This window comes from Anabrus simplex, unplaced genomic scaffold (assembly GCF_040414725.1).
Source record: "Anabrus simplex isolate iqAnaSimp1 unplaced genomic scaffold, ASM4041472v1 ctg00000124.1, whole genome shotgun sequence".
NCBI classification, from domain to species: Eukaryota; Metazoa; Arthropoda; class Insecta; order Orthoptera; family Tettigoniidae; genus Anabrus; species Anabrus simplex.
This window is the reverse complement of record NW_027130073.1, coordinates 527,327-550,201: the sequence shown is the minus strand read 5'-3', so window position 1 is coordinate 550,201 and position 22,875 is coordinate 527,327. Positions and strand designations below refer to the sequence as shown.

Below are 22,875 nucleotides of genomic sequence, written 5' to 3'. Positions count from 1 at the left end.
ATATGAATTGTCACTAGTGTATTTCAATTATTTCAAAAATGCTAGTTATGATTGTATTGCTCTGAACTGTCAGTTTTCTTTCCGTTATTAGAACGTAATTAGTAGCGACAAGTATTTTGCAAAATTGCAATAAATATTTATAAAAAAAGAAATATTCCAATATACTTAGGAAATTTTATTATTTCATTAATAATTTGAAATTTAGGTATATTTTTTAATTAAATGAAATGAGGCATTAAACTGAAATTAACCAAAATTATGAATGTAATTAATAGTGTGAAAACATGACTAGTGGGCTTCTGAAAACATTCCTTCACTACTATACTTCGATAGTTAAATTTTCTAATGAAGAAGACTACTTCACTTCTTTGGTGTCCATTGATGTTAGTCCACTTTCAATTAAGCATCATTCTGAACTTCTGAGATGAACTACAATGTCAGTAGCACAGCTGCAGTCAGTAAGTACACATGATTTCTGTAGTACCAATATAAATGGTCCGTTATTGGACATTATAAATTTTCCAGCTAACTCATTCCTATTTGCCAGCGTTTCGCCCCCGTGTACTAGGCTGGGCTCATCAGTTGGTACCTAGCACACCTACCAAGACGCTGGCTAGTGCATACCGTGGAGGCCACTGTGTAGGCTAATTGTAGCCACCGGCAGTGCCAATGCACTATGAGAGACTTTGTCTCCTTATCAAAAATTGATGCCTGCTTGGCCATCAGATGATATAGATGTTGATTCCCTCTGAAATATTTGTTCCGAATGAGTAAATTTATAATACCAATCTAAATGGTCCGTTATTGAACATTATAAATTTTCCAGCTAACTCATTCCTGTTTGCCAGCGTTTCGCCCCCGTGTGCTAGACTGGGCTCATCAGTTGGTACCTAGCACACCTACCAAGACGCTGGCTAGTACATACCGTGGAGGCCACTGCGTAGGCTAATTGTAGCCACCGGCAGTGCCAATGCACTATGAGAGACTTTGTCTCCTTATCAAAAATTGATGCCTGCTTGGCCATCAGATGATATAGATGTTGATTCCCATAGGGAATCTGAAATATTTGTTCCGAATGAGCACACGGGGGCGAAACGCTGGCAAACAGGAATGAGTTAGCTGGAAAATTTATATATTGGTATTATAAATTTACTCATTCGGAACAAATATTTCAGATTCCCTATGGGAATCAACATCTATATCATCTGATTTCTGTAGTGTTTGGCTAAATTTGGTACAGTATAGCAGTTAAGCTAACGGTGAGATTGAGTGTAAAGAGATAGAGAGAGAGAGAGAAAGAAAGAAAGAAAGAAAGAAAGAAAGAAAGAAAGAAAGAAAGCAAGAAAGAAAGCAAGCAAGCAAGCCAGCAACTCAGCGCCAGGTGTCAAGCTGTGTATGAAAACCAACGGCTTAAGTTGTATGATGCTTCCTCAGTAGAGAAGTGCTGCTAGCAGCTCTTTTCTAGTAGTGTGTAGTGCCAAATACTTTATTACGACAATACCGGACAGCTTGCTGTTTTCAGCGAGAAAGTCGATAGTGCTGCTACCTACATGGCTTGGTGTGACCGACTCTTCAATAACATATTGCCACCTGTATGATTCTTGGCGCACTGCCGTGTTGTTTATAATGTATCAGTGTTTGTCACTAAATAACCTTACATTGCAGTTATATTCCAAGGAAAGTGTTACGCGGTGAACCAATTACCCAGCAACATAATGGGCATGGGAACTGATAAGGAACGCAAGTATTTAAAAAAAGTAATGACCTCGCATCTGTGTTGAGGTTACATTCTATGCCCCTTATATTAAGAAAATAAATCAAATACTGTACTGAAATGTTAGTGAGACATACAACCAATAATATTAACAAACACGGAGCTCTAGTACACTCAAACTTGAGGGCCCACATTGTTAAACAGTACCATAAATTTCACAATCAAAAACTTGTGGGCCTGTAGCGTAATGGTTATCGCGGTAGTCTTGATATTGAAAATTGAAGGCCATGAGTTTCGAATCCAGTTTTCACACCAGGCAAATGCCGGGGCTGTACCTTGATTAAGGCCATGGCTGCTTCCTTCCAATTCCTAGGCCTTTCCTATCCCATCGTCGCCATAAGACATACCTGTGTCATTGCGACGTAAAGCACATAGCGAATCCAGTTACCTCTTCTTTACTGTAAGAAAATAACCATATTTTTTCTATTTGTTTTATGTCGCTACGACACAGATAGGTCTTATGGCGACAATGAGATAGGAAAGGCCTAGGAATGGGAAGGCAGCGGCCGTGGCCTTAATTAAGGTACAGCCCCAGCATTTGCCTGGTGTGACGGAAAACCATCTTCAGAGCTGCTGACAATGGCGTTCCAACCCACTCTCTCCCAGATGCAAGCTCACAGCTGCGCGCCCCTAAACGCATGGCCAACTCGCCTGGTAATAATAATAATAATAATAATAATAATAATAATAATAATAATAATAATATAATGAAAATGCCTGTCTCTAAGTACTTTGCGTAGTCCGTATGGGCTCATTCGCAAATAATAATAATAATAATAATAATAATAATAATAATAATAATAATAATAATAATAATAATAATAATGATAATAATAATTTTCTTTATGTAGCATTAAGTACATCACAGATTTCGGAGACGTCGAGGTGCCGGAATATAGTCCCACAGGAATTCTTTTACATGCCAGTAAATCTACCTACACGAGACTGACGTATTTGAGCACCTTCAAATACCACCGGAATGAGCCAGGATCGAACTTGCCAAACTTGGATCAGAAGGCCTTCGCATCAACCGTCTGAACCACTCAGCCCGGCGTAAGAAAATTATTTCAGTGTATTATTGGTATAGGCCTGAGCACCAGTCCAACTAATTTAATACGTGTGTATGGTAATTCTTCATGCATACATTTGTGAAAGAGACTTTAGGAAATTCTGAACACTTCTTCCTTATCACTAACATCGTAGTTCACTTTCGTAATCCCAATATGTGTTTTATATATATATTATGTATTTCTGTCTTGATAGGTAAAACAGAAAATTCGAAGTACAGCAAAAGCGAGATAGCACCGTGAGGTGAGTTCCCCTGCAGAGTTCGGGAAGATCAGCCGTACCGAAGAAGAATATGAAGTCGAAATAATGGACCAAAATTCCTGTTCCTTAATTACAGCTTCTCTTTCCCAGAATCTTAATAAATCATGGACGTTGCTAAGTTATCTGCCTCCTTTGGCTGAATGGTTAGCGCTTCGCCCCCCCCCCCCCTTTCCCTCTCGTCCTCACCTATTTATGATACCGGTACCTTAATTCTTCGGAGTGCTTGATCTCTTCAAATTCCCTCCTGATTAGTGTTAATAGAGGATGGCTGGCCACTTGGACTTTCTCTTAAAATAATCACCACCATGGAATGGCCAGCGTACTGGCCTTCGGTTCAGATGCACCTGGTACGATTCCCGGCTGAGTTGGAGATTTTAATAGCATCTGTTAATTCCTGTAGATCGAGAGCTACGGATTTGTGTTCGTATTTATACGCGTCTTCAAGTATATACAACACATCATACAAAAAACAACCACAGAAACACGCAATAGTAAGTGCGGTATATATCCCTCCACGCCGCTAGGTAATTGAGAAAAGGCTAGAAAGAAGAGGAGAGAGTAGTTGTTAAATATTTCCCCCAGAGGCTGGGTGGATACTCAAACAAATTCTGCTTTATAACTCTTAAGACATAGCGAAAGGCACGGTTAATATAATGCTCGTTTGGAGGTTTACGAAGGAGGCATTTCATTTTTTTAAAAATTTCATTCTTAATTATTGTGATTTTTCAATTATTTTAACAAAACTATTTCCAATGAGTGTAGTGCATTCCTCTCAACTGTGGCATAGACAAGTATGCAGTTCACACCAACATGCTAGATGTCACCACCGTCGCTGTTCGCACTCCACTCAATGCTGTTGAGATGGAGCTGTCCAGTATTGGTGTATTAAAGTATTTGGTAGTGCCTCCATGACAGGACCAGCCTAACTTACAACACAAGGGAAAAAAATGATTAATCATGTAATGCAGAATATTGAGAAAACATTGATACTATCACCTTAATACATGGAGAAAAAGGTCCCCATCAGAGGATTGCTAGAAAAATATGATTTATTTTACAGTATTCTTTCATTCACCTAAAATATTCATTTATTTGAAAAACAAGATTCTGCATTCATTGCATTTAACTGTATTCCACAGTGCCTTGTGAAAACTGTATCTGCAAATCATTTGATGCCAGCCTGGTAGATGTCTCTGTGCAATCAACTTATGAGCAGAATTGCACTTGGTTGCTCTTTATGAGCCAGAAACAGAACATTATTTATTTCAATAAATCCTTTACTTCCTTCAGGCTAGCAACCCGTCGGAGGGACATTTGATTACTTTCATGTCTTGCAAAAAAAAAAAAAATGAAAATGCAAGACCGTAACAGGACACATGGCCCAATACTTGGAAGGAAGATGATGATGATGAATAAATCCTTTATTTGCCTTTAATAATTATTTATTAAAAGAATACAGTGCTTTGGTTGTTGCATTTAACTGTATTTCCCGGTTGATGGCCCTGTGAATCTGTGAGTTAGTGTCAAAATATTCTGCTGATATTTCAATGCCAGCTTTCATAGTCTCCCATGGGAGTGTATTGTACAGGTCTATGTACACTGTTAGTTCTTTCTTTATGCATATACACAGTGCCATTGCAACGGTAATTGGGCATTCTTTCAGCTAGTCATTTTGTTTGTGGTAATTTTCTACATTATGTTCTCTTCATTTTTTGCAGGGACCTGGAGCCACAGGCCAAGGTGAGTATTTAGTTTAAACATTTCATGCAGTAAGGATACTACAGAGAATTCAGAGTGGTCAAATATTCTGTAACTTGTGGTAACATTATACACATAAAAATGGTAACATAATAAACAAACAAAGGAAGATAAACAAAATACACTTAACAAAGACAACTAAAATGAACAGACAGCCAACAGGATATGTGGAAGAATGCTGTACATACCCTGCCAGGATCATAAACTGGTAGTGCATTAACTCTCAAATAAGGTTATCAGGTTTCTTAAAATAACCTTTATTAAATTTAAATTATAGTGGTGTTCACGCAATATTAGTACCACGGTTACCACTTGCATCACCAATATCTATGCGCGGTATCACTGTCTTATGTTTATTTCTCGCAGACGACGAAGCACAATGCTGCCAACCACTCTACTTAGGAATTAGATCATCAGTGAGCAAAGGGGGTCTGGGGGCGTAAGTCCCCAGTTTAAAGCCACGGACCAGTGATAGGAGGACAAGCAAAGGGGGTCTGAGTGTGTAAACCTCCAGGTTAGAGCCATGAAGCGGCCTTGGGCCTCTAGTTACCTGAGGAAATACCATTGTTCTGCACTAGTTAGTGTAAGACCTGGACAAGACCACTGATCTGGATTCTTGAAAGTAGGAGCTGGACAAGACCATTGGTCTGGATAGGTTAGGGTAGGGTCTCGACAAAACCATTGATATGATGACAAGCAAAGGTGAGAGCCGTGACCATTGGTCTGGATTCGTTAGGGTAGTGAGCCCTGGACCAAAATTACCTTCTTTCTCACCTTACTACATCAGGGCATTCTATGTGGATTAGTGGTCAGAAAATGAAGCAACTGATAGTAGCAAAGCCTACTACGTTTTTCTTGGTACATAGCGCCTCCAGATCTAGGCAGCAGTGCAACTGTCTATTGTTGATGCAGAATACGTATGTAATTCTATGGACATGGCTTCGTGCGGTGGATGTATCATTAATGTTACCAATTTTTCTAAGCATAACTCCTTACGTTTATTAAATAACATCCTAACCTTCAAAATGAATTTTGAAAACATGTAGCTTAACTGTATTAATAGACATTTACACCATTCGTTGACACTCGGAAAATGGTTTGAAGATACATAATTTGTTTTCTTTGTTTTGTTTTTCCCCTAAAATCTTCGCCTTCTCATAAATACGGTGACGCTTGTCACCCTTGTGGTCTAGGACTATAAAACAATTACATTACTTTAAGACTGAGAAACAATTGAAGATGACCAAAATGACAACTGTACTTGCAGGCACGAGAGGCTTGGTAGCCCTTCCCTCAGAGCCCAGATGATGTTCTGTGCGCCAAATGAACACCGACAGTTTAAAAGTGATATAAAGGAATTTACCATTCTAAAACTAAGGTCAAACAGTTGTAATTTTGAAAATACAAGTGAACTAACGAACATCAAGGGGATTTTAAGGATATGACCCCGCAACTAAAAGTCTACATCAGAATTGACAATTCCTTTTGTTCAGTGGGCTAGCTCTGTTCTACCAAGACAGGCACAAGGAAAAATACAATAACATTCTTTTATATTATGATTTATATGGTAAAGTTGCCTGTTTCCAAATAAAAATTTGTCAAAGGGCTGTAAAGCGCTTTTTCAAATAAATTACGTAATCGAAGATGCGAGACTGCCCCGTCAAATTCCTGCAACTGAACAGCTTAAGACGTGCTAAAGTAAATAAAACTTACATTATCCCGTAACTTAGGCTGAGACTGCCCCCTTGGGGCGAGAACTTGGAACAGACACGTCCACCTTCACAGAGGATCAAGTTGTGAATAGACGATATTCGCTTTGCATTTCAGAATATGAAGACAAACCCCCTTTAGTCTGCACGCATCCCCTTCCTAAACAAGGAAACCAATCGATCAATCATGTGCATGATTTTAACAAGTAATCTGAGCTCATTTTTACCATGAGGGTGGTAGTTTTCACATGCTCTGACAATTGCTAGGACACTTTGACACCTGCCAGACCACAAAATTCTTTCTGGTGCCCTTCCCACATTCTCTAATGTTCTGCAGGATGCCAGAAACATGACTTGTTTCTGCCACCAGCAAGACATGAGAACAAAACACCCAGTTCTTCCACAGGGTGCACAATGAGTCCCTGTTTACATCTTTCTGTGCAGTACCAAAATCAGTTTTCTTTATTATAACAACAACAACAACAACAACAATAATAATAATAATAATAATAATAATAATAATAATAATAATAACAACAACAACAATAATCAATGAGGACAACAGACATAATCCTGAGAAAGTCGAACAGTTTTGGGACCTTCTTGAAGAACAGTTGGAGAAAATACCATCTAAGAACATAAAGATCTTATTAGGTGACTTTAACGCTCAGCTGGGAATAGAACCACAATTCAGATCAACAATTGGAAACTATCCTGCTCACAAAATGACTAATAGAAATGGTATAAGACTCGTCAATCTGTGTCGTACCTTCAATCTTCAGATAATGTCATCATTCTACAAACACAAGCCAAGCAAACAAATACTTGGCGATCACCAGGCAGTGTGTGTGTGGAGAGAAACAGATTGATCATGTAGCAATATCCAGGAGAGTGATTAAGGAAATAATGAACTTTAAAGTGCAGAGAGGTGCTCAGTTTGATTCCGATCATTACCTCTCCAAGATCAAAATTAATTTCATTCCTCTCAATAAGGCCCTGAAACCAGGAAACAGAATCTATAAATACTACCTTGGAAAGTTAAAAATCAATCAAAATGTCTTAGAACAATACCACCAGCAACTGACATTTGAATCTCATAAATGGATGGACATCGCCTCCAAGATCCAACAAGCAGCTAATACTGCAATCCTGACAGCTAAGAAGAGAAAGCATAGATGGTGGAATGAGGTCTGTGATGAAGTGCTGACCCAAAGAACAAATGCCTGGAAAATGTGGAACTCGACCCGAAGATCTGAAGATTTCGATGTATTCCGTGAAGCTCGAAAAGAAGCAGCCAGAACTTTCTGAAGGGCCAAGCGACTATATGAGAAACAGCAGTTAGAACAGATCGATCAGGATTTCCGGAAAAACAATTCCAGAGACTTCTATCAAACATTCAAGACTAATTTGAGAGGGTACCAAGCCCCCAGCCTTTGTTTTAGAGATGAAAATCGAAAGCTGGGCTTGACCAACAAAGAAAACTGTACGATCATATCTCGGTACTTCGAAAACCTTCTTAATTGTGAGGAACCAAAAGAAAGATTCCCTGTGTGTGACCCGATCCACAAACTACCCAACTCCCTCCCTCCTTGTAAAGAGGAGATCAAACAGATTATAAACAGCTTAAAGAATAATAAGGCAGCTGGTGAAGATTCGATAGTGGCAGAACTACTGAAGCTGGCAAATGATGAAACTCTAGATGTACTAGTCAAGCTTTCTGAAGATATCTGGAGAATTGGGATGATACCAACTGAATGGCTGTCAGCACTAATCCACCTTCTGCACAAGAAAGGTGATAAAAAGAATGTCAATAACTATAGGGGCATCTCATTAGTATCTGTTCCCTATAAGATTTTCTTCAAAGCAGTTCAGAACAGAATAGAAACTCATCTTGACCAACAGATTGGGGAAATATCAGGCTGGCTTCAGAAAAAGCCATTCGTGCCCAGAACATATCTTTAACCTGAAGAGCATCATCAGGTACAAGAAGACAGGAGGGCACAGCTATGTGGTTGTATTTGTTGACTTTCAGAAAGCATATGACTCCATTGACCGGGAGTGATTAATGAATATTTTGGAACAGTTTGTAGTGGACAATACGTCAAGAAATTTGATCAAACAAACTCTAACCAACACAGTGTCGAAAGTAAAATTTATGGGTGAGATCTCAGAACCGTTTACAATCAGAACGGGTGTAAGACAGGGAGATGGACTATCCCCACTCCTCTTCAACTGTGTTTTGGAAAAAGTCATTCGAGAGTGGAGGAAGTTATTAGACCAAGAAGAAACAAATGAAGATCAGTTCGGACTTGGTCCTAAGCACAAAGGGGTGTACATTGACTGCCTGGCCTTTGCGGATGATCTGGCCATTTTTACTAACAACATAAATTCGGCAGCAAATATGTTGGAGGATGGTCCGCCTAGTCAATACTATTTATTATTTACCTTTCACCTTAACATCTAGTACATGTTTCTAGAATATTTGTGCATTCTCTTCCTCAGCTAGTGGATTAAAATTCAGTATACAATAAGACCTGATAAAATAGGGGGGCCCCCATTAAAAATTCAAAACTATGATTATAATGTAACATTTTAAAAAAATTTAAAAAATTAAATTTAAAAAAAATTAATTTTTTTTAAAAATGTTACATTATAATCATAGTTTTGAATTTTTAATGGGGGCCCCCCTATTTTATCAGGTCTTATTGTATACTGAATTTTAATCCACTAGCTGAGGAAGAGAATGCACAAATGAATGGATGAAAACCATAACGGTATAACGGTATAACGGTGTAACGGTATAAGTAGCATTTTGGTCATTCAGAGAAAAAGGCATTTAAACATCTTGACACTCATATAAAGCATGTTATTTGTAGTTATACCACCCATCACTAGAGCACAGAATATTACCGCTATCACTTGTATCTCTTTGCTGGTGAAAAGGTACATCCTCCCGGAGTTACATTCTGCACTTAACTCATTTTTTTTAAATGTCACTTATACCGTTATGGTTTTCATCCATTCAAATGTTCTCGAAACATGTACTAGATGTTAAGGTGAAAGGTAAATAATAAATAGTATTGACTAGGCGGACCATCCTCCAACATATTTGCTGTTATTAAGTCAATACGGATCCAAATACCGGCCACTATGGTCAAGATTATTAATATATTCAGCAGTCAACAAGATCAATAGGCTGTCAGAAGTTGCTGTAAAGGTAGGACTCTATATTTCTATTCCAAAGTCAAAATATATGACAAACATCTGTGATGGACCTGAATGGATGATCTCTAATCTTGGAAAAATCAGTCGTGTCAAGAATTTCAGATATCTTGGTGAAGTCATCCAGCAGAATGGATTAGAAGAGGAAGCAATCAATGTCAGGATGAGGAAGTTAGACCAGGCATACCAAATGACAAAGAATATCTATAATAAAAATTCTATATGAGTATAGGGGCCAAGTTCTGACACTATAACACAGTTGTAAAACCTGAGGGATTATATGCGTCTGAAACTTTGACCTTAAGTAGTAAAGGTCAAGCTGACAGGCTGGAAAAAAGAGAACGCAGGATACTAAGAAAAATCCTTGGTAATAGGTGGGTTGATGGACAGTGGCGAATGAGACCAAATGAGGATTTGTACAGCACGACAGAACCTCTCACAGCGTCAATTAAGAAGAGATGGCTACTATTTTACGGTCATCTCTTGAGGATGACTGATGATCGATTAACAAAAAGAATATGGAATTTTATTCAATCTAAGGCGACAAGGCCGAGATGGTTCCAGGAATGCAAAAAAGATCTGAGGCAGATTGGTATTTCAGACCAAGAAATTCATGACAGGAATGCATTCAGAAGATTGGTGAACAAGTATCAAGGTTTCAAAATGCCATCAACTTCCAGAAGACGGAAAGGACCTTTGTCTGAAGAGCATAAACAGGCACTCATCGCTGGGCTCAGAAGATACTGGCAGGAAGTCAAAGCCGGAACAAGAACAAGACCTAGACACTAAAATGAAGTTGGTTGTTACCACGCAGTCCATAGAGGCTCAACTCGATGTATTAAAAAAAAATAATAATAATAATAATAATAATAATAAAACTGCTGAACGATTCCACTGTCCCCCTTTCCACATGCAACCCTAAATATAAAATGATACATATTCAACCATTATATCACAGGTAAACAGTTGGTGAAATTGTAGAATTGGCTGATATTATATCTTATCTTTACAGACTTAAGCTATTTAACACTGTTGATGTCATTGTTGAAGCAAGTTATTCCTTTACTTAGCAAGATGTTTAACACTTTTCTTCTTGACTGGAAAATCAAGGTCTTGGGTTTCTAAACTCATGTGGATGCTAACGTTTTTCAGAAATTAATGCAGGTGTTCTCCTTACCATATATGAGAATGATCCCTGAACTAAGGTAGGAAACCTCCAGAGATTTTGTGAAAGTCTCTGTATGCCTTGTAGAAGAAGTTATAGAATGTTACACTGAATAGAAGGCATTCTCCCTATTATGACCTATGCCTGTGAGACCTGGACAATGAATGAATTCACTAAACGGAAACTAAGAACTGCCCAGAGAGGAATGGAGAGGTCTATGCTTGGGTTTATCAGAAGAGATAGAAAGAGGGCCCATGACATAAGAGCAGTCACAAATGTTGTTGACATCATAACGAGAATTTCAACCTTGAATTGGCAATGGGCAGGACATGTGGCCCGAAGAAGGGATGGCAGATGGACCAAGGTTGTTCTCGAATGGAGCTCAAGAGATAAACTGAGACCACGAGGAAAGCCACCAGATCACTGGGACAAGGAGCATCCATAAAATCACCGGAGTTAATTGGCAAAACATCGCTCAAGATCGCTGGAAGTGGATGCAACACCTAAATACCTAAGTTTCAGACTTCAAGAGGCCACATCAGTTATTGAGAGAACTGGCTGATTGTAATATAATATAATATAATATAATATAATATAATATAATATAATATAATATAATATAATATAATATAATATAATATAATATAATATAATATAATAATTTATTGACGGCATAAAACCATGTTCCATAGTTGCTAATATGTAACTAAGAAATTTTTGCATACGGCATAAAATAGAAGTTGGTAATGTAAATATCAAATGATCTCATTATAGTGCATTGTATGACAAATAGGCTAGGTTACCTAATGATTAAGATTTTAGTACATTTAATATTCTAGCTTTTTTCTAAGGTGAGAGTGTGAACAGTCAAATGTATCTATATCAACTTATTCATATTTCTCATCCTTCTATGCAAACAAGCATAGTTTGTTCTGTGCCAGTTTGTTACAAAGGGCTGATTTAATCTCGTATACCTAGGAGGAACATACAGGTTCACTTTTTCCAATAATTCAGCACAATTTATATGCAAATGGAGTAAATTATAAATGAAACTAATATAGAAGATATTGTAATTCCAGGTTCTTTATATTCCTGCTGTGCTTGGACCAATATGATCAGGCCTGGGATTTTCAGGTGCTAAGAATTTTATTTTTGGTACCTAAAATAGGCTCTCACATATTATCAAAATAAGTTCTAAAAATATATTTTAGGCAGTTTAATTTTATGTACTGTATTTTAATAGGCATCAATTAAAATAACATTTTAATTTTGCTAAATGGGGAATATTTCATTAGGGGGAAATTTAAACAAATATTTCACTCACCACTTTGCTACTAACATCGCAGAATATAACTCGTTACGAATATAATTTTGTCGTGCGATGTGAAATGGGGGAAACTCTTGTAATCACTGTTTAATTGAAGAAAACTTCAGCCTAATTCATACGCTGACCAAACAGAAACACTGAAATGATTCTTACAGAATGAAATAGAGAGTTTCGTTTCCATCAGGTCAATGGACATTGTCTACGTGACACACAGACTATGAGCGTATGTACTGTGGGTGGTTCTTAAGAACTTCTGAGAAGTGTGGTCTACAATTTTAAGATTTTGTTTGTAAAGTATTTCAAGAAAATACTGCTGAAGATACTGAAAATGAGTCACCAAATATTTTAGTTTACATAATAAATTTAATACATTTTAAATTGATTTAGGGATAAAAATTGGAATATAGGCAAATACAGTATAGATTTTAACGTCAATTTAGGCATTTTTAAGCAGTATAGGACCATCATTTCTAACCTTATAAATACATGAAAATTCTACATACAACTTCATTTAAAGTTATATCTTCAGAAACAAAATAGGTTTTTGCCTCAAATCCATCTATGTTCTTTAGTTCTTTTAGTTTCCAGGGTCTTCATCACCACAGCTAATATTTCTGGGAGTTAAGGCTGAATGTCGTAACTGGTGTTGATTGCTTCCGACACAGGAGATTTTAAACTAGGTGCTACACTCTATGATTTCATCACAGGTTTGAATGTCTTTTCTTATCCAGTTGTTCACATCAGGAAAATTATCTCATCAGTTCTGTTCTTCCTACTGTAATGTGATACTAGTATATGTGTTCAATCCATTGATGGGCAATACAATGGTTTTGTAGTGACTAATATTGAAGTCCAGTTATTATTTCAGTCACTCTCTTTCTGTTCAGATTAGCTCTCATCTGATAAGCAAGAGTTTTAAACTGCTTGTTGATATTGGGGACTGAAGTCATTCAACTGTCAACTGGTTATCATATATATTTGTATGTAACTGATAACCTAGTGTCTGTCAGAACCTAGGTATTTTATTAATATTATTATTAACTTTATCGGCTGCATTGGATTAGTTGAGTCATTCTACGTTCACTTTCTCTTTGAAGGTTGTACTTTTGATCTACCCAGTACTTCATTTGTTCCAATTATAATTTTCTCAGTTTGTCTGAAATTGCTACATGTGTCAATTCTCCTGAAAATTTGTGAGACTTAAAAATGGTGTTAATTTTATTTATGTTCTCTGCATCTGCTATCTTACTGAATTTCTTGGATCCATCTTCTTTCCAGGATTTATGAGACTTAAAACCGGTGTTCATTTTATTTATGTTCTCTGCATCTGCACTCTTGCTGAATTTCATGGATCCGTCTTCTTTCCAGGATTTCTCATCACTTGTTGAAAAATCTGATTTTCTGGCAGTCACAAGATGTGAAAGAAATATGAGATTCTTTCCTTCTTCACTGTACTGGTAATCACTCTTTCAATAGGAACGATTACCCAGACTCTTTTGCAGTGGTGGTGGGCTCTCAGGAGCACATGAGCATGTGAACACCCAGTTTTAATACATCTTTATACATTCATGGATAATTTAAAACTTTCTTTTGACCTGATTTCGACAATCGATCAAAAGCATTCGACTTATATCGACGCTCCGTTACACCAATAGTTGTTCGTTTTGACTGACAGTGCAGTGAGCACACTGGATAATGCGCTATTGTGCTGAAGACTATATGCATGCGCAAAGTAGATGACGTCATGGTTTATGCACTGATATTCCCATTAGTGAGGAGCACGGTAAGGTACGTGCCTTGCCGTCTACAGCCACCCTCAAACCAATGGCAGTATTACAGTTGACCACAAGGGTCCGCCACCTCCCCTATTACGGTTAGTCACAGCCTCCCAGGAGCTACTATTGCATTGCATTACATTACCGGCGGATTTCGCTAGTAATTCTTAATAGGCATTTTCTAGCTGGTTGTGAACAGGTGTTCACAATCACGGGAAGAAGTTTGCTTTACCTTGTGAGTGGAAAATCTTTTTGTGAAATTTATTTGAGTGTTGTGTTTTGCTTCTCTGCTTGTCATCATCATCATCATCATCATCATCATCATCATCATCATCATCATCATCATCATCATAATTTCTTCGCTCCAGCAAGCCGGGTGCGGTTGTGTACGAGCCTCCTCCAGTTTGTCCTATCCATCCACAGATGCTGCTCATATATGCGACGCCAGTTCACATCTCTAATTTCAAGGTCCTTCCTTATCTGTTTTTCCCAAACATCACGAGGTCTTCCTCTTGATCTCTTCCCAGGAACATTGTGGTCAAAGTATGTTCGAGGAGTCCTGTGAGGGTTCATTCTTTTCATGTGACCATACCATTGCAATTTCTTCACTTCTAGAGTCTCCAGCAAGCTTCTTTCCAATCCAAGCTGTTGTCGGATATCCACATTCCTTATTTTATCCATTTTTGTTTTTTGTAGACAAGAACGGAGAAACTTCATTTCTGTTGCCTGAAGACGACTCTTTGTTGGTCCAGTAAGTGTTGCTGCTTCCAGGCCATACGTCAGTATAGGTACTAGATATATTTTGTACAAGCTGATCTTGGAAACTAACGAAAATGTTTCATCCCAAAGTATTTGAACGTACAGCGTGATAGAATTTGGAAGCTTTCTGTATTCTGTTGCTAATCTCTTGATGTATGGTATTGTCTGATTAAAGAACACTACCTAAATACTGGAAGTTGTCTACAATATCCATCTCCTCATCTCCAATTCTTAGATGAACAGTTGGAGAGTTTTTACTCATCACCAAGCCAACTGTCTTTGTTTTGCTGATTTTGAGACCTAAGGTTGTAAAAGCTTCATGCCAGAGATCTAATCTAGTTTGTACTTCAACTTCTGTCTCACCCCATACCATTACATCATCAGCAAAAACCAGGGCATCAGTTGTTGGATCCTTTCTCTTAACTGCTTTTAAAACTTCATCCATTATGATTACGAAGAGAAGTGGTGAAAGACAACTTCCTTGCTGGTCTCCACTCTTCGTTTCAAACCAACCTGACCTTCCATCCTGGACCTGGACACAACATTTGGTTTCATCATATAATCATTGTACTCGTGTTATGATGTCATCGGGCACTTTCTTATGTCTCAAACATTCCTATATATGCCTGCATGGTACATGGTCATATGCTTTCTCTATGTCCAGAAAAACAGTTATAAGTGTTTTATCTTTTTCTGCTTGTATGGTTTGTAATCATGGTCTTCTTTGTGTAAAAGGAAATGAATTCAGTTCAGGTAATTTTAACTAGCGAAATATTAATCTCAGGATAAGTTAGAAATTAAAAGGTTTAGACCGGACAGACCAGTTTGATTACCGGTATCGAAAAAGTTACAAAAACTGACAAACGCAAGTATAGGCGTAAGTTTAAGAGAGAAATGTACGAAAAACGCAAGTGGCTCTGTGGATGTAGATATAAGAATGCACTTTTTTGTTTGCCCTGTTTATTGTTCAACAAAGAAAGAAGTGTATGGAATTCAGCTGGGTGCACAGACCTTGCTCATTTGAGTGCAAAAATAAATAAAAATGAAAATTCTCATTCACACAAAAACACGAGTATTGAATTCCCTATGCTAGTGTTGTCTGTAATTTCCAAGACGAGAATAATTAACATGTGATACAGTAGAACCCTGATTAACCGAGGTAATGTGGAGACTATTGGGGTTAATTCGGAAACAATTATTATTTGAAGAAATTGACCGGTAAATGCAATACACATTATTTCTATGCTTCTTGTCATACCCAGGTGAATTTCGTGCTATTTAAAAACCAAGAATAGTGCTCACATCCTTCAATGTTCCCAGTACAGTAACGTTATTATGAATTTTACTTTTGTTCTATACTAACACAACCAGCCACGTAGTGTAGGATTAGCGTGCCTGCTTCTTATCCGGATGCCCCGGGTTCGATTTCCGGCCAGGTAAGGGATTTTTACCTCGATTTGAGGACTGGTTCAAGGTCTACTAGCCTACGTGATTATAGTTGAGGAGCTATCTGACGGTGAGATTGCCGCTCCAGTATAGAAAGCCAAGCATAACGGCCGAGAGTATTCGTCGTGCTGACCGCACGACACCTCATAATCTGCAGGCCACCGGGCTGACCAGCGGTTGCTTGGTAGGCCACTAACACCCAGGTGAAATTCGTGCTATTTAAAAACCAAGAATAGTACTCACATCCTTCAATATTCGCAGTGTAGTAAAGTTATTATGAATTTTGCTTTTGTTCTACACTAACAGATTAGTCTAGTATAAAACGGAACCTCGGTTACAGAGTTCTACCATATTATTTGTGAAAAAGGAACCATACAAGGAACTTTTAGTGAAGTGATTTATGTACCTATGTCACTTTTTTGCTGATTTGAGACATGAACAAAAATGTTGTTGTGAACCCCCTAAAAATTTTGTCACGAGCTGCCACTGCTCTTTTGACCTGGTATTTTCATTTATGATTAAATTACACAATTTCTAGACTTCTGTTGTTTCTTGAAGTTCATTCCTTGAAAATATGTTTTCAAACACATGTCAGCAAAATGTAAATAAAAAAATAAAAAATAAAAAAAAAAAAACCCTCAGAAAAAGTAGAAAAATCTTAAAATGAAGAACATTTGGAAGAATTCAACCTTCTTATTTTTCTCAAACTTCTTTAAGGTAGCTTTCTGGGATAATTTCTCTGCTACATCAGTGTTTTACAAACATGTGAAGTAACCATAATTACTGGAAACTCATAAAATAAATTTATGTTTTAATGTCCACAATCTATGTTGGTTAGAGCACACAGTTTTTCCTGATCACCAGGTTCACTACTATTTTTGACTTGTAAATAACTATAAATTCAATAGGTCCTTGGAAGTAGAGGGGATGGCCGTAGGAGAGTTTGGCAACCATCTCATAGACAAATGATACCTGTTGAGAGTTAACACATACTGTACTTTTTGTATACCTTGTCTTGCGTCAATCCATTCTGAGTATCCATCACATATTTGGAGGCACTATACAACATTCTGACATTACACATTCACAATATTGGTGGACTTCTATTTGTAAGGCATTCCCATAATTTATTCACCCGTGTACACCTATATGCTATTTGATATTCAAGACATCATTGATGATATCTTTTCTTTTCTCTCAGTTTCCTGCATAATCATCTTAACAACAAATATGAGATGACTTCTTGTGCTGTTGCTTCTACTGTTCTTCTTCAAGCTGTGGCTCGTTTATAGTTCTCAGTCTGTGTTCTATTCTCCTTTCCATCATCTTACCTATAACGTGTGGCTCTGATTCATGAACTGAATTGACAGCTTGTCAGACTTTTGTACCATCTCATCTGTGGTTGGTTTGTCTTTCATTCTCTTTATCCTCATTAGTTTATAACTATTTCTCTTAATTTTCTTGTCCATCTTCTGTGTGAATTCAGTCCAGGTATTCCCTCTAAGTTTAATGTTCCTAAACTTCTTTAATCCTTACTTCACTTCCTTCCACACCCTTCAGAATTTTGTGTTATCATTCCTTTCTTGCTACAAGGCATGTTTTTTTAAGTACCATTTTGAAATAAATGAAAAATAAACAGAGATTTTTAAACAATTTTTTAAAAAATATGAAAGCCTGTACATTACTCTACTTTTCAACATAATTCCCACCAATATTGAGGCACTTGTCATATCGTACAACAAACTTTTGCATACCATCCTCATGGAAGTTGGCCGCCTGATTTGTCAGCCACTGCAACACGGCCATCTTGACACCATCATCGTCGTCGTGGCGTTTGCTGGCCACATGTTTCTTCAAATGCAGGAACAAGTGGTAATCACTGGGCGCAAGATCGGGACTGTATGGAGGGTGATAGAGTTGTTCCCAGCGAAATGATATGATGAGGTCTTGGGTTCGATGAGCCGCATGTGGGCGTGCATTGTCATGAAGCAAAACGATGCCCTTACTGAGCATGCCACGCCTTTTTTTTCTGAATTGAGGGGCGCAATTTATTTAAGGTCTCACAATACATTGCTGAATTGATTGTCTCACCACGGGGCAAAATGTCCACCAGTAACACCCCCTTCCTGTCCCAAAACATGGTACACATGATTTTCCAGGCTGACATTGTTTGCTTAAACTTCACTTTCTTGGGTGAAATTGAATGTTGCCATTCAAAAGACTGCTGCTTTGATTCAGGTGTAACGTAGGCCACCCAGGTTCCATCCCCCGTTACAATTTGACTAAAAAAATCATCACCTTCCTCGTGGTAATGCTCCAGGAAGGCACTGTCCAAACATTTGCTTTTGTGCTCCTCCGTCAACATTTTCGGTACCCAGCGTGAGCACGCCTTTCGGTAATTTAATCGTTCACTCACAATTTCATAAAGAACACTTCGAGAAACTTGAGGAAACACGTCAGATTACAACGTAATCATAAAGCATCTGTTTTCTCTCACTGCTCGGTCAACTACCTGCACCAAATCTTCACTAATGACTGAAGGTCACCCACTCCGTTCTTCATCATGCACATCTTTGCGGCCACCTTTAAATGCTCGAACCCATTTCCTAACTATTCCATCGCTCATATTGTTTGGGCCGTAAACTGCACAGATCTCACAATGAATATCAATAGCTTTCAAACCTTTTGCACTCAGAAAACGAATAACAGACCGGACTTCACAGTCGGCGGGACTCTCGATCGGCAAGACCATTTCAAATGCTTGCCAACAAACGTACACAAGGGCGACTATTGCCATAATGGCGTCTCAGCCTTGCCAATAGATGCAGGTACACAGCACGCATGCACAGAATGCCGACCCCAGCGCTGCATCGGCGGAATATCAAAACGGTACTTACTTAAAAAACATGCCTCGTATATTTAAATTCTTTACTAATACTTGGACAGTTCAATTCCAAATAAGAGTCTTTTGTTGTCTTAATGCTTTGCCCCTTCTCTTGTATTTAAGTGAATTTTCCTTCCTTCTTTATGTTGTTATTATTTATTTATTTTACACAACTTGATTTTCCAGTATGAAAGAGCACATAAAACTAGACACAACCACATACAACTATCATTACAATACCTTACAGTACTTGGTCCATATAATTCATAATTTGGGAAGGTACAAGGTAATTTAATGTATCTTTCTTATGACTATATAAGGTGAAGCAATCAACAGTTAGTGGTGCTGAAAATTCATCTCTTTAATTACCGTTTATTTTTTTTGTTTCAGATCTATCAGACAGTAGTACAAGCGATGTTTTGTAAGTAGCTACAGAATATCAACAGACTGGTAAAGAATGACTCTGTGTTTCCTATCTTTGTTTCTAACCATCTGTGTCACTGTCATATGCATATATATAAAATAAGAGTTTTGTCTTTACATTGCTCAGAATTTAAAAAGAATGATATTTCTGTGTGAGTCATATCCACAGTAACAAGGAAATGCACTTTTTAATTTTCCGTAATTTCTGTCTGTCTGTATGTATGTACATGCATCACGAGAAAACGGCTGAAGAGAATTTAATGAAAATCGGTATGCAATGTCAGGGAATAAATCACTACAATCTAGGCCATAAATCATTTTATTCACGCTGAGTGAAATGGTAGTTTAGGGGAAGGCCTAACATTTAGTTCTCAAATATTTATGTTATTAGTGGTCCTATCTTAATGAAAATCGGTATGCAAATTCACAGATTAGTCGCTACTATCTAGGCCATAAGCAATTTTTTTCACGCTGAGTAAAATAGTAGTTTAGGGGAAGGCCTGACATTTAATTCTCAAATATTTATCTTATTAGTGGTCGTATCTTAATAAAAATCAGTATACAAAGTTGGGAATAAGTCGCTATAATGTACGGCATAAATAATTGTATTCACTTTGAGTTCAGGGGAAGGCCTAAAATTCAATTCTCAAATATGTATGTTATTAGTGGTCATATCTTAATTAAAATCAGTATACAAAGTCGGGAAATAAGTTGCTATCATCTAGGTCATAAATAATTATATTCACGTTGAGTGAAATGGTAGTTTGAGGAAGGCTTTAAATTTAATTCTCAAATATTTATGTTATTAGTGGCCGTATCTTACTGAAAATCAGTATGCAAAGTCAGAAATCGCTATAATCTAAGCCATAAATAATTTTATTCACGCTGAGTGAAATGGTAGTTTAGGAGAAGATCTTCAATTTAATTCTTAAGTATTTGTTATTAGTGGTCATATCAATAAAAACTACATAACTAAAGTTTTATACAGGTAGTATTAAATTTCCAATCATTTATGTCTTATACATTGTTACCGTACTGGCTATGGTCAGAGAGATATTCATGAATTTGGATTTTTGTTACTAAGTCCATATCAGCACCAAGTCATGAGAATATAGGTAAACAGAATTTAGTGAGAATCGATATGCAAAGCCGGAGAATAAGGAACTACAGTCTACACTATAAATAATTTTATAAGATGCCCTAATATCACAGAGTCGAAAGAAAATTAAGGTGAAGGCCTACAATATTAAAAAAAAAAATCAAAATCTCTTTATTTGCAAATGAGGTGTCTACCTTGGTGGCAAATGGTACACTAAAATACATTATTGTCAAGCACTAAATATTAAATTAACAAGAGAAGAAAATTTTCCTATAATACAATATTATACAATTTACGCTAACAACTTTTTCCATTAAACACACAGCTCATCCTTAATGAATTTATATTGTTTACAAAATTCTACTTATAATATCTCCTGTATTACTTTCAAATATAGTCAACTGATATACAGTATATGGAATTAATTCAAATGATACTATACGACTGGTATAAGATTAAACTTTACATTGCATTTATTTACTTTTTTTTTTTTTAATTATCATTCTGGAACCTAAGTAGCATAACAACCTGCTGCATCTTAACCAGAGCCCCTTTTGCCACCACTTTTCAGAGTTCCTGAAGGGCCTTCACAGCTACCGTAGCAGTCCCAAGGCCCTCGAAGTCCCCACTGTACTTCACCCCTACACTCCTTAGACCAGGGGATGGAATTAATTTATTCACACACATTTTTTAAAATTTACAATAACCTGCACTGGTCGAATGCCCTGTAACACTTCATTTATTTTCTCTGTTGCTTTTTATTCTCTTTTTGAATATCTGTACAGATTTTGGAAAAGGATCAAACTCATAAAAATTGATCAACAATAACATAAGATTGACCATTGATTGTTGTGATGTGCCTTCCATCTTCTGTTGCCACTCATCTCTGATAGATGAGTTCACTGTTGCGTACCGAGTATTTTCTTAAAAGTTTGCTTTACTTCATACCGAAACAGATAGGTCTTATGGCAACGATAGGTAGGAAGGTCTAGAAGTGTGAAGGAAGCGTCCTTGGCCTTAAGGGGTAGCCTGGTGTGAAAATTGGGAAACCGCGGAATACCATCTTCAGGGCTGCGGACAGTGGAGTTTGAATCCACTATCTCCTGCATGCAAGCTCACAGCTGCGTGCCCCTCACCGCATGGCCAACTCGCCCAGTCGTACCGAGTGTAACAGCCTGCATGAATATTGGCGGGAAGTAGCTGGGAAGTTAAATAACTTCTTCTTTAGCATGCCTCACCTCTGGTTCATAAATTTTCTGATACTACTGGTACGTAACACACTGGTTCATCATAGAATTCAAGCTATCCAATCCCTAATCTGAGGCAGTGATTGGAATGAGCAGTGTGCAGATTTAACGGAATAATGGCAGAGGAGTGTTCACGGCTGTCTGTGGCCTGGTAATTAAAGCTCTGATACTTTGGTCTGTTAGATCGGCACCACAGTCGCTTAATGCTTTGCCCCTTCTCTTGTATTTAAGTGAATTTTCCTTTCTTCTTTACGTTGTTATTATTTATTTATTGTCCGACTCGTTGGCTGAACGGTCAGCGTACTGGCCTTCAGATCAGAGGGTCCCGGGTTCGATTCCCGGCCGGGTCGGGGATTTTAACCTTAATTGGTTAATTCCAATGGCACGGGGGCCATTTGTCTTCATCACAATTTCATCCTCATCACGACGCGCAGGTCGCCTACGGGAGTCAAATAGAAAGACCTGCACCTGGTGAGCCAAACCTGTCCTGGGATATCCTGGCACTAAAAGCCATACGACATTTCATTTCATTTATTTATTTTACACAACTTGATTTTCCAGTTTGTTAAAAGTGAGAAAATGTGCAGTTTTTCATTTGATCGGGTATTTTATGTGATAACATTGCTTTTAATCGCTACATTCCTACAGACATTTTTTGTAATGACCTATGCTGACTTCAGTTAGAAAAACCACAAAGTCAGTTTTTCTGAGAATCCCGTAGCGAAGCAAGGGTACATCATCTAGTCTATAATAATTAGAAACTGCAGTTCCTTGAATCACGGATGTAAATGGTATAGGCCTTAAAAACAGAGTCAAATACTGGGTTTACAGTATCTGCTATCTATCTGCTATTTTCTCAGCCTTTTCTTAAATGATTGCAAAGAAATTGGAAATTTATTGAACATCTCCATTGGTAAGTTTTTCCAACCCTAACTCCCGTTCCTATAAATGAATATTT

The 22,875-nt window shown here is 37.6% G+C and overlaps 1 protein-coding gene across 9 annotated transcripts in view; it reads left to right on the top strand.

Moving 5' to 3' along the window:
* Positions 1 to 22,875, top strand: part of LOC137503444 (uncharacterized) — a 366,746-nt gene that overhangs the window by 119,359 nt on the left and 224,512 nt on the right. For all 9 annotated transcript variants that reach the window (XR_011019125.1, XR_011019124.1, XM_068231027.1 and 6 more), the window contains exons 10-11: positions 4,822 to 4,843; positions 19,539 to 19,569. Coding sequence is in view for 7 of the 9 variants with exons in the window: in XM_068231027.1 (XP_068087128.1) it covers positions 4,822 to 4,843; positions 19,539 to 19,569 (53 nt within the window). In the remaining 2 variants the exon portion in view is untranslated. The remainder of the gene's footprint in view (positions 1 to 4,821; positions 4,844 to 19,538; positions 19,570 to 22,875) is intronic.